The following is a 12503-nucleotide window of genomic DNA, read 5'->3' on the forward strand; positions in this document are numbered from 1 at the left end:
CAAATACATGGTAAAAACATAAAAAAACATACATGCGTACGTCAGTAAACTGTGTCTGACTTTGTTGTAACAATAGGCTACTGGTACTAAATACAATTGTTGGCTATATCTAAACTAGCTAGGTTTGACTTCTTTTTCGGAAGCAGTGGAAGACGAAAAGTCCCACCTTTTCTAGAATTTGTGGGTTCTGTGATTTCAAGAGAAAGGTAGCTTTTTGTTCATCCGTGAGTGTGTAAAAGTAGGGGCACTTCGTGGTAACTTTATAATATCATGTATGTATTTCCCTGCATGTTCACTTTGCTTCCCATTAACAAGTGGCAAATCAAATGTTACATTTCCACCCAAGATGTTCTGCCCCTGACGGTTCCTATACCCCCATACTTAAGACATGGCATGTGCCTCACCTGTGGTGAGCAGTAGTCCAGACACACACACTTGTTCTTGACAGTGGTGAGGTCCATGGGCTTCTTAATAACTTTGTAGTAGTCTGGTACATCCTCAACATCTACAGGTTTCCTGAAGTAAACGCTAGACCTAGGGGGATAAGGATAAAAGTTGGCATCAGTAGAAACTCAACATTATTACCAAATACAGACGGCATCACATTCTGTTTTATCCATGGTATTATTACATGAGAGCAATGAAATCAGAAGTGATAAGATTATACATAATGTATAATCTTATCACTTCTGATTTCATTGCTCTCATGTAATTACATACTGTGGACAAAGGCACATGTAAGTCAACAGGTTGAGGTACTTGTTGTATTTGAGTTACCAAACAAAATTTTCTTTTCTTCTTGCAAATTCAATGGTGGATCAAGCTGCAAGTGTACTGTCTTGTATCAATAAACTAAATTAGAAGAGGTGTGGTATCTTACTTGTTCCTCATAAGCTTCTGCAAGATGTCTTCACACGTCTTCAGCTCATTGTTGGTCCTCCTAGAATGTAGCTCTCCCCTGAGAACAGGAACATTCAAAAGGTAAGTTTTACATTTTTTTCACCTTATATATATCAGATGCACAACCGATTCAACTGCCTTAATCAATCTCAAGCATTAAAGTCAAATGTATGATGACTTCTAGAAGCTTGGAATATAGAATCTGTACCTCTCCTCCTTGTTGCTAGGCACTGGTTGCTGTGCTCTCCTGGATGCTGCTGTACTCCTGCCCTGATTGGCTGCTTGTGTGGATGCCCTGCTCTGATTGGTTGACTGAGATGATGTACTGGGTGATGTGGAGGAGGCTGCTGCCTGTCGTGAGGTGCTGGTCTGTCTGGACGTCTGTCTGGTTGGCTGCTGCTTAGGAGGTGGTTGACTGGGTTTGGCTTTCCTAAAGAAAAAAATCAAAAAGAAGATCAAATGTATTAAAAACTGATCAAGATTTTTAACACTTCCTTCGAAAAACCTATACCAGAATTCTGTAATGTCACTGCCAGAAAGATGTAAAATGTAAGTGATGGCACTGACCAATGCCAGAAAATTGCTTGTCAAACTACTGAGGGTCTTATAACACATGTAACAATGGGACAAAAGGGCAATTTAAAGGATAGCTGTTAAAATGGTCTGAGATTTTTTTGACTCAAGGATGTATAGCATATCTTTATTCATCTATGTCTTCCTGTTCTTTCAAAACTGCCACCTGGTCCCTCCTAAATGACAGAACCCTGATCTTTTCCTGCTTTCAATCGTTAACAAGCTGTTTAACAAATATCAAAAGGATTAAGGATCATTGAAGTTCTATCCAACCTATGGTAACTTCCTGATCTTTTCCTACTTTCAATCATTAACAAGTTGTTCAACACATATAAAAAGGATTAAGGATTAAAGTCACCCACCGTAACTGCCTGTACTTTGCGGGGCTCTGACATGCACAGCAGACCCAGTTGTTGCCGCGGGGGAAGTTCCGCAGGGCGGGGATGTGGCACTCCTTGTGGAACACCAGCGGACACGTGGAACACGGCACCAGCTCGCCCTCCTCGTAACAAACCACGCACTCCTCCCTGTGAACTATCTCCTGCTCCTCCTGTTCCCTCCTTCTTCCGCGTCGCGTGCGCGGTTTGTCCTCATCTTCACTGCTGTCGTAGTCACCTGGGGGCCGAGTGAAGGAATGAGCGGAAAAAAGAAGTCGTCAAGTGAGTGAAGTCTTTGTTTATATTACTGTAAATTCATTTACTTTGCTGTGGTTTTATTTCGTGGTAGGAGGGAGAAGGAGAATATTCGCGGTTGAAATAATTCTGCAGTACAGCAATAATACATTGACACTGAAAGATTCTGCAGCGTCACCATAAAAATAAAACCTCTTTGAAAGTTTAAAGATTTACAGTATTTTCATACAAAATGTCTGACAATGCCACAGCCAAAGAAAACAAAGAAGGAAGCTTGGTTGCTGTGAATGAAGCCACTGTGCATCTATGTAAAAAGGAAATCGTATGAAGCACAAAGGCAAATGATGATTTGATAGGGGCGTCATCATGTAAGGTTCCTTCATTCTTTGCTTTGGATGTGTGCATCTTCTAGCGATCACAGGAATACTGCACAAGGTCGAACCTATGTGGTATAATGTACAATATCTTTAAATGATCCAGACTTTAAAACATTCCCATCCCGGAAGAGAAGTCTTAAGAGCGTGTACTGACCTTCGTCCATCTCCCTGTAGTTCCTGCCCCTTGACCCGACCCTGGCCTGGCGAGGTATGCACGCGGGACACCTCCACTCTCCCGGGGGCACACACGACAGCGCGGGGCGCAGGCAGAAGATGTGATACGCCTGAGAAGAACCAAGAAGCATTGTAATGTCTCATTCAATACTACTATGGCTACAGGAGATTGCCTCAAATAGAGGAAAACGATGCATAACACAACAGCTCTACAGATGATAACATGTTTTTTTGTCATTCAATATATCCACAAAAAACAAAGGACCCATACCTGATTGCACTCGTCACACAGCAGCAGACGCTCCTCCTCGCCCTTCTTGCGGCACACCTTGCACTTGGCGTTCTCCGCAGACTTGTCCCACTTTATGCAGGCGTCCAGGACCCCCATCAACACGTGCAGGCGCGACATCGTGGAACACTCCGCCGTCGCCTGCCGCCACAGCTCCACCTCCCGAGGCTCATACAACTGGACCTCGTTTTCGTCCTTAGAGAAGAAAGAATAGAGGTTTTCCTCTACACAGTGTGGATTTTGAGAATATCTAGTTAAAATGGGGCATTCTAAGGCTTCCTGAGGGGCAAAATTACTATCAGATAAATGTAGGTCACAATTGAAGACTGTGGCCATATGTGACCTAGTAGCCTCCCTGGTCATTTTTTGCCTGTCAGAGGATCTGCTCCCAAGGGTAAGGGGGCACAGCACCCCTGTAACCCTCTTTAGACAAAGCCCTGAAATTTAAGACATTGGAACCTACTATCGCTCCATGTTACACCTTCTTTGCGACAAATCGTAATCTGACATAACCATTTCTACACACACACACACACACACACACACACACACACAAAGGAAAATATTTGTAAACTCACCTTTTCCTCTTCCTCATCTTCCTCCTCCTCATTCTCCTCTTCATCTTGCTCTTCTTTCTCTTCTTCTTTGATCTCATCTTTGTCTTCTTCTTCTGCTTTGGGTTCTTTTGGTTTCTTCTTCTGAGGCCCCATCATACCTTATAAAATAAGGAAAACAAAACCAACTTTGAAAAAAATCGTAAAAAATGTGTCTGCCCAATACTTTGCACAGTTGGCGTCTCTCACAGTCAACAATACCTTCAGGACAGAAACTAGGATGAACTTCAAAACTGTTGTTCCCAAAGTTAAAAGAGGATGTGGTGATACGGCAACACTAGTTCTTTGTTGTCAGGTGTAAAAGGTAAAAAGTCTGGTGACAAATGCCCACCACAGGAAATACTAAGACGACCGTCTTCACCTTTAAGAAACTTCTGCAGCACCCCTCCCTGCACCTCCACCAGCAGACTGCCCAGCTCTGATATCTTGTCCGTTTTCTCCAGACGTTTCAGCCACTTGGCAGGGTTCTCAACGTTCCCTAAACCTCCCTTCTCCAACTGTGGGGGAAAATGTTAACCTGTTAGCAAGCTTTGTAATATCATACTTGACTTTGCACCACTTTGCATTTGTGCTTTCCAATGCTGGAAACATAACTTGCACATTAAATATATCAGTTACAATGTGCAAACTAACATGAAGAAGAGTGCAAAAATCTCTCCCCTTTGTGAAATATTTAGAGTTTCTGGTATGTCTTGTTTACTTGCATTAATGAAAAATATCTGTCTGCCAAAACACAGAAACAGACAGACCAACAAAAATACCTCCATGTGAATTAGCAGCTTCTTCCATTGACCCCATGACCTGGGATGTCTGATCGACGACTAGTTCTTCCACCTCTGAACTCAACTTCCTGTTGCTTCCACAAGTATGACATTTGCAGGGACATCTCCTGAGTGTATTCAAATGACTACAACACGAATACAAAGAATCCATATATGGAGTCAACAAACAATTAAAAAACAGACCTTAGACTCTATCTCCTCCAGATCCCTCTTGTATGCATCGAGAAGCTCCTGGTCCCCATCAGAGCTCCTCAGCTGTTGGTTCCTCTTGGAGAAGTTGTTCAATGAAGACTTGATGTCCTGATAATTCCAACAACAAACCAATACATTCTTTATACTACTTACAAGTTCTGGTAAAGAAAGCATCAATGGCGCCCTTAATTTGGCTCATATCAAGTCGTAAAGGCTGGCAACAGCAATTTGTACATTCAAATGAGAACGAGCAAAGAATCACATCAAATTATATAAACATAGCACAAAGAGAGAGGAGTCATACGACAATGAGAGAGCGCATGTAGCCTCTTGCAAACAAAAGATCACATGTCTTGTTGCGACAAATGTTGCAGTAACATCAATAACAACAGAAACATTTGTATCTAGAGAAAGACAATATTCTTTTCCCTGGTGTGTTTTTTTATCTTCCAAAAACTCCTAATATTTATGTGTGGTAAGTTTCATGCCATTGTGAATGAAGACTACACATTGGTGCAAACAGTTTAATAACTGGCGGAGTGGACTTTTCATCAACATAAACATGGTGACCTCTCCAAATTCAATTAATGAGGCCCCTACATACTCCTGTACTAACAGAATCGTTTCGACCACAAATTCTAAAATATCCCAAAAGCCTCCTTTTCCCTTCTGCCATGAAATAAAACCACAGCTAGAGCTTTGTACCTAAACAAATTTTAGGTACAGGTACACAGGTTTAGGTACAGGTCCGAACCTGAATCTGTACCTAAACTACTTGTTCAGAAAATGGTAGTTTTTCAATAAGGACAAAAGCATGTTTGAACTGGTAACAACATAATATTCAATTGTGCTAGGTATTATTTTTATGAAAACACAGATGAAAATTTGCAAATGTGTTTTATGTGCTGGAGTATAGTATAGATATGGCTTTAATGCACTGCCATGGTAATTTCATAGTAATTTTATCTGTCAAAGCAGCCATCCCCTGAGTCAGGCCTGACCTGATTAGTACCGTCCAGTACTGGTCCACCAGGGTTCAGGTATTTTGGACCTGTACCTACAGTATTGATTGAGTTACAATTAACGGATATCGCGATAGCGTCGCGTTATCGTCGCGATACCGTCGCGATATCGTCGCGATAGTATCGCGTTACGGCAACGCGTTATTAACGCATTTGGGGCGGGTGAGATTTGTCCGAGCCTCTTGATTAGCTATGCGCGATAACGCAAGTTATCGGGGTCGTTACCCATTCATATGCGCGGGCGGCGACATCACTTAAACAGTGCCCCGCCTACACAGCGGGCCTCTGTCGGCGGTGTAGCCAATGAGCCTTTGTCAAGTATTTTCAGCAGATGCTCGTAATTTCGGTGTTTAAATAATCATATTTCTAGTTTTCAAGTTCCGAGCAGGTTCTCCTGAACGTTGACAAAATCAGTCGATCGCAGTGAAAGCGGCGTTCTAGCCAGGTCAAGTGGATGTTTGGAGCTTGGAACAGGGGCGGCTGACCGTCTATGTTGATACCTTGATAAAATAGAAACACTGTGGTAATAAAATGTTTTCTCATGTCAAGGATCAACAAACATGATTAAGGATAAGACCAGATCAGAAAATCTGGTAGCGCAAGTTTTCATACAACGGCGTGTGCCTCCGACCACCGCGGCATGCGACTTCTGGGCTGCTACCGCGCAAGGCGCGCTTGCTAGTCCGCCCGGCCAAAGGTTTCCGCTACGCCGGTGGCAGTTTCTTGCATCCCATGGCGATAGCCGCTTCCTTGATTGTCTTGCTTTTGTTTTTAGAAGACATGTTGTAATTATAATCGTATGCTAGTAATATACCGACGTAACGCGGTACGCATCCACTAGAGTTTCTTCACAAGACGTGGTATGATTAGTCACGCGGCCGAAAAATTACGTTCATTGTTGTAGAGTTTGAATTGTCTTTATTTACGTTCATTGTTACACCACCAGGCGGCAGGGTGAGAAATACTAGTCCTGTGTCTGTTTTGAAAGCATATGGCCTCAAAAAAACTTACATAAGTCATAATGTATTCCTTTCTGTGTACGATTTTTGTGAGTGCCGCGCTGAATCGCAGCGCACTTCCGGGATAGGAAAACAAACCCGCGTAACCTGCGTATGCAAATTTTGACCTAGATTTATCCAATCGCTGGTCAAAAAAACTCGCCTGGTGAAAAATGAAATCTGAGCGCGCTCCTTGAATTGGAAACCATGGTGGTTTCGTGAAAAATTGAAACCTTCTTGGTGAAGCCAAGCACATTTCTCAACCTTTGATTTATTGTAGCAAAAATGGAACCCTATGAATTTGCAGTTTCGACGGTCGAGCGGCTCGAGCCGCATGTTTCAATTTGATTGACATGTGCAAAGCGACGCGCGGCTTCTTTGATGGCATGGTCTCAAAGAAGGACCGCGTTGATTGTTGCAACATTCTGCACGGATTTTTGTCCACCACTTTATGTTTGACATGTCATGATATATTGTTGGTATAAAATCGTTTGTGTTATAAACAGTTCTAGGAGTGATTGTCCATATACGTGTCAGCATCTTCGTGTTTGACGACAATGAGTGTCGCTATAATGTGTTCGTAAGACTTTTACGGAATACATAAATTTTACGGAATTCATAACATGCGAATTTTACGTAAGGACCGTATGTATTCCGTAAAACTTACTCTTGTGCAGAATTCCGTAAAAACTGTGTTTCTTTAGTAATGAATAAAACAAATACAGCTGATAAATGAGAATGACAGTCATGCCGATCTGACCAATGACTGAATTGCATGAACCCCATACGATGTGTTTTATTTCCTAATTGTTCATGTCTGTAGATCTACATTTTGTACGATCGGAGAATACGGAAATGTTTTCAGACGTGTCTCAAAAATCATACAGCGATTTTTTTCCATATCTGACACAGTACCTATCTACTGTTTTTCCAGCATTTGTAATAGACGATGGCGGATCAGGCAAGATGTAGTAGACGCCGAAAGATGATCGATAACTTACTTACCTTTTTAGAGTCGTGTGACGTAGTCTATGAATGTGTTGTTCATAAACAACAGCGCATAACATTTGTAGTACCGTGAAAACATGTCAGAAATGGTACGTAGTAGAAGTATTGTTAGTTATGCAACGTGTCAGCGCCAACTAACAAGAGATCCAAATGCTTTTCCGTTTCCAATATTGTAAATACTACCGTATTCGACGTCGGCTGCAACTTAACCAGTAACTTACCTTTACTCTCTTGTTTACGTTAACCAAAACCTCCTTGAGTTAACGTTGCGTTTACCTTATGTTCAACAGTTGTTGAACCGTTCATTCGTATGCTTAGGAATGGATCCGAGGGAATCGCTTGGAAGAAAAACAATGCACTTTGGAATGATAAGAAAGTTCATATCGCCTAATTGAAAGAGAAAAACGTAATCGGTAATGATGTCAAAGAAAGGAGTTTAAAAAAATCGACTGTTTCTGTCTGATCCATGCCTTAGCAGACGTCGTTGTTGCAAAGACGTTTCCTCTTTGTAAAATTATTAGAGTCGTTATATGCATTTCTTCCAACATTAAATATATATCATATAGTTCCTCAAATGTCAAACGTTTATTGAAAGGTAAGTCCTGACGCAACATGTGTAAGTCGAACAGAACACAGCTTGAGTTAGTAGAAGGTAAGTTTAAAACGCAACGCAAACCAGAACAAAACTTCGTCAGAACAAGGAATTTATAGGGAAGAGCCTTGGGAAGAGGTCTCAGCACAAGAAAAACCCAGTGGGAAGCTCTCTCCGACAGTCAATATCGGCATGCATACACATAACAAAAGGTAAGTTACAAGGTGATAATAATGAATAAAGTAAGACCGCTCCTTCGTATACATTGCTAATAGTCTGTGGCTAATAGCATGCAACTAAGATTGAAATACAACACGAGTTAGGGTGTCGACTAGTGATAAGGAATGAACTTTTGGTTGTTACAAATTTCAAACGTAAATGATACTGTCCTGCCGCGCCACAAAAAGTGTGAAACAATAGAACACACCAGTGACGCCTGTACTCCAGTCTAGACAATGCTTTTGTTTACTCTGCGACGTGACATCGCAAAAGAACAGACTTTGAGATGTGTATTCCAATCGCTTTTTTGTTTCGTGAGGAAAGGAAGAAACCCAAAATTTCCCCGCCAGTTTGGCTTAAACAAACCACACCATCCAAATCTGCTTTGCAATAGTAATTCTAAATATGTACATTAATTTGCCAATTCAAACTAATTTGAAACAGTTCAGATTTACGGGGATAGTAGCGCTGAGCTTTTCAGAACAGAAAGTTATCTCAAATACAAATTACTAGTATTTCAAGTTCAGAAGTCACGACATAGCAAGTAGAGAAGAGCGTCGATCGTAATGTTTGGGAAAAGCTTTTCCAGAACAAGTCCGGGCTGATGATCAACTTGGTCGTGTAAAATTTCGAACGGTAAGTAATAAATGTGAGAAAAATTACTTTGACACACCCCTCACGCATTGGTTTTCTTGCGCAATTGCGCTGTTAAAAAAGAGTGAAACGAACACGGAATATGTACTCAAGGAGGTTAAATAATCCTTGATTTAACTTAGGTGGAGCGAAATGCCATTTTATGAGCAGTGCGAAAACTATGTTACATAATAATGATAGTTCATACATAATCCCTTGTTTTATATGTAAAACGCATGTTAGTAGAAACCGAAAGATTCGAACGTGGTGTTAGGGTAAACAACATATCGTCAACAGGACGAAACTTAAAACACACGCATGCTTGTGCGCGCTTTTATAATAGAACAAAATGGCTTGTAGCATTCGTCCTTGGACACTTTTAGTAGCCACTGAAGCATGCTCTACCTGTGTATGGAAAAGAGGACAAACAAACAAAATTATTAATTTTCCCAAATGAGTGAGTTTGCCAGTCACCAACAGACGCCTGGCCAAAAGGGAATAATCTGGCGGCGAAATTTAGCGAGTAGAATCAAGGACGTCATTGTATAGACTAGAAGTGGTAGAATTCAACCGACCGAGCACATTTCCCAACGATATATATTTATGTACATAATTACAAATTGTACAAACCTGTGCAGGACAGGTGTAGTTGTCTCTGCATCCCTCGTTGTCAGGCAGACTTATGACTGTAGGTGTAATCAAGCCTGACCACCCCCATGTGTCCTTATCTTGGTAGCTCCCAAGAAGAAAGAAACTCCCCTAATCCCTTGCGTCGGCACGATCCTCAGTCTAACTGTTTATAGCTATCCCTGGCCGAAGTACACTCGGGAGGGACTCACAGGAACAACTAAGTTCCATCTCCCTCAGGGTGGGCAGTCTGCCTGACAACGAGGGATGCAGAGACAACTACACCTGTCCTGCACAGGTTTGTACAATTTGTAATTGTCTTCTGCATCCTCTCGGTTGTCAGTCAGACTTATGACTGTAGGTGACTTAACAGCCTGAGGCCAGGTGATCCAACATGGAAGACAACAAGAAGTCTACAAAAGCAGAGCCTGCTGTTCACTCTGTTGTCTCCGGTGAATTCCAAGGGAAAGACCGTTGCCCAGAGCTGTGAAGAATTCTGCAGCCATGTTCCAACTAAGTCGGATGTCCTGTAGTAAGAAGGCGCATTCTCGGCGTTAGTAGCTCACGAAGATAATGACTATGTGACTAAGCTGGAAGGAACCCTAGTCCGCTAGCTGACCAGGGAAGAGCACGTTCTCAGAACTTCTGATGCGAGACGATCGAAAAGTATAATCCTCTACAGCTGACAGCAGCACACTGATGACCTGACATGGATTGCTCTGGCTCGTCTTGGCAAGAGTTGAATGCTGCAATCCCGATGAAGCCTGTCCCTCTTGCTGCGAGACCTAATGCCACCTAAGTGCAAAGGGTTGTAGATCCCAAGGCTGTAGACCCTGGGTCTGTGAGGACAAACTTGCACCATGACAGGACCACAAAGTCGGACTTGAAGGCCGTAACAACCCGCTGGCTAGAGACCATTCTGGAGGACGGCGGTTATCCTATGGATGCTGAAGGAGTGACCACCACTGACAGGCAGCTGTCATAGCTCTCAATGTCTGCAAGGATGAGACAAACCTATCCGATGAGATGTGAAGGAGACAGGAACATGACCCTGTGACAGAGAAGGTCCTCCTCCTAGCAGGCTACTGGAGGGCTGCAGAGAATCTGCTAGCTGCACTTCCTCTGAAAGTTGATGTCATGGCGGAAGAGATGCATCTTGTGAAGTACCGGTAGCCTCTAAGGTTGCAAGCATAGTCACCCTCCAAAGAGCGGTGAAAAGCTGCCCATGCCACTTGTGTCTTGATTGCCATCAGGATGCAAGCATGATCACCCTCTTAAGAGTCGTGAAAATGATGCATATGCCCCGTCATCATGGTAGTCGTATGCCGACTACCGTGGGCATCTTCCATGGTAGATGTATACCATCTACCCTGGGCATCTTCCTCCAGCAGTCACTGCATCGAAGAGACTGCCGTTGCCAATTCCACCCTGAGACTCAGTGAGAGCGATGTGGAACCCTGTCTTGATCTCTAATCTCTTGATCTGCAGTATTCCGCTGTCCATCTTGCCCCTGCAGATCCAATGGAGGACTAGTCGTCATCCTCTACCTGCCATCTTCCCAAAGGAAAGTGGCAGGCGTCTTCTGCAGCAGGGGTTGGCAAATCAACCATACCTGCTGTAAGGCCGTGGCTGAATCAGCACCACCTATAGCCGCATACCTGCTGCCATTGTCTGCCCGTCTTGCTGTAAGGCAGTGACTGATGAAGTCACCTGTAGCCCTGCACCTGCTGACGTAGTCCACTGCACCTCCTGCAGTCGGGCATCTGCTGACATAGTCTGCACCAGTTGTTGCAGGGCACCTGCTGCTGACGACTGCCCACCTGGCAGCTAGGTCACAGCGCATGCTGACGTAGGGTGCACCACCTGCTGCAGGATACCTGCTGCTGAAGACTGCCCACCTGGTTGCTGGGCCACAGCGCATGCTGACGTAGGGTGCACCACCTGCAGTGGAGCACCTGCTGCTGAAGACTGCCCACCTGGTTGCTGGGCCACAGCGCATGCTGATGTAGGCTGCACCACCTGCAGCAGAGTACCTGCTGCTGAAGACTGCATCACTTAATGCCCTGCACCTGCCGAAGATGACTGCAACGACTGCTGCAGGCCACATGCTGATGGAGGCTGCACCACTTGTAGAACACCTGCTGATGCAGGTGAAGCAGACTGTACCACCTGTTGTAGGGCGTCTGCTGAAGTAGTCTGCTCCGCCTGGTAGCAGCTGCTGTAGATCTCGGCAGGTTGAAGTAGTAGCTGGCGTAACCCTCTGGGAAAACCCTGAGAAAGGGAAATCCCTACAGATGGTAATCTGTATGGCAGGAGATGCTCTCAGCTGGAACCAACACCAGCCCTGCACTGCCTGCCATCTGCTGGGCCTAACTGCAAGCAGTTAGGGTGTGGTAGTCGATGAGGTCGTACATCGGCGATGGACCAGTCCTGAGATGACCGCAGTCAAGTCTCAGAAGTTGCAGGATTCTGCTTGATGACCCTCTCTGTAGTCCCTTCACTTCTATGAAGCGATGATGCCAACTCTGTGTAAGGTGGCAGGGGTTGGTTGCAGATGCGGCTAAGTTGTCCAGCTGACCAATCACCAATCACCAACCCAGGGACGTCTGCTGCAACTTCTTAGAGCTCCCTGCTCAGAAGTCGGCCAGACCCCAGTTGTGCAGAATCCTCTGTTGAGGTCGAGAAGTCGCTGGCCTGATGTTCTTCCTTGGCCACTCCTCTGACACGAGCTGATTGTCGTAGGTATGGAAGCTGTGTGCTGACAGAGAAACTGTTAATAGTTTGTGCACCAAACTCGTCTCAATGACACAATGCAAGAGCTGAAGCTACTCTCGTGTTCAGGACTGACAAGTCTGTGAGGATATCCTGACT

The 12503-nt window shown here is 44.0% G+C and overlaps 1 protein-coding gene across 2 annotated transcripts in view; it reads right to left on the minus strand.

The window, feature by feature from the left end:
• Positions 1-12503, minus strand: part of LOC136447807 (tyrosine-protein kinase BAZ1B-like) — a 29314-nt gene that overhangs the window by 2136 nt on the left and 14675 nt on the right. For both annotated transcript variants that reach the window (XM_066446882.1, XM_066446875.1), the window contains 9 exons: positions 4525-4641; positions 3921-4056; positions 3524-3660; positions 2928-3140; positions 2637-2766; positions 1836-2088; positions 1109-1330; positions 881-958; positions 405-534 (listed from right to left, as the gene is read on the minus strand). In XM_066446882.1, coding sequence (XP_066302979.1) covers positions 405-534; positions 881-958; positions 1109-1330; positions 1836-2088; positions 2637-2766; positions 2928-3140; positions 3524-3660; positions 3921-4056; positions 4525-4641 — 1416 coding nt within the window. The remainder of the gene's footprint in view (positions 1-404; positions 535-880; positions 959-1108; positions 1331-1835; positions 2089-2636; positions 2767-2927; positions 3141-3523; positions 3661-3920; positions 4057-4524; positions 4642-12503) is intronic.

This window comes from Branchiostoma lanceolatum, chromosome 1 (genome assembly GCF_035083965.1).
Source record: "Branchiostoma lanceolatum isolate klBraLanc5 chromosome 1, klBraLanc5.hap2, whole genome shotgun sequence".
Classification (NCBI taxonomy): Eukaryota; Metazoa; Chordata; class Leptocardii; order Amphioxiformes; family Branchiostomatidae; genus Branchiostoma; species Branchiostoma lanceolatum.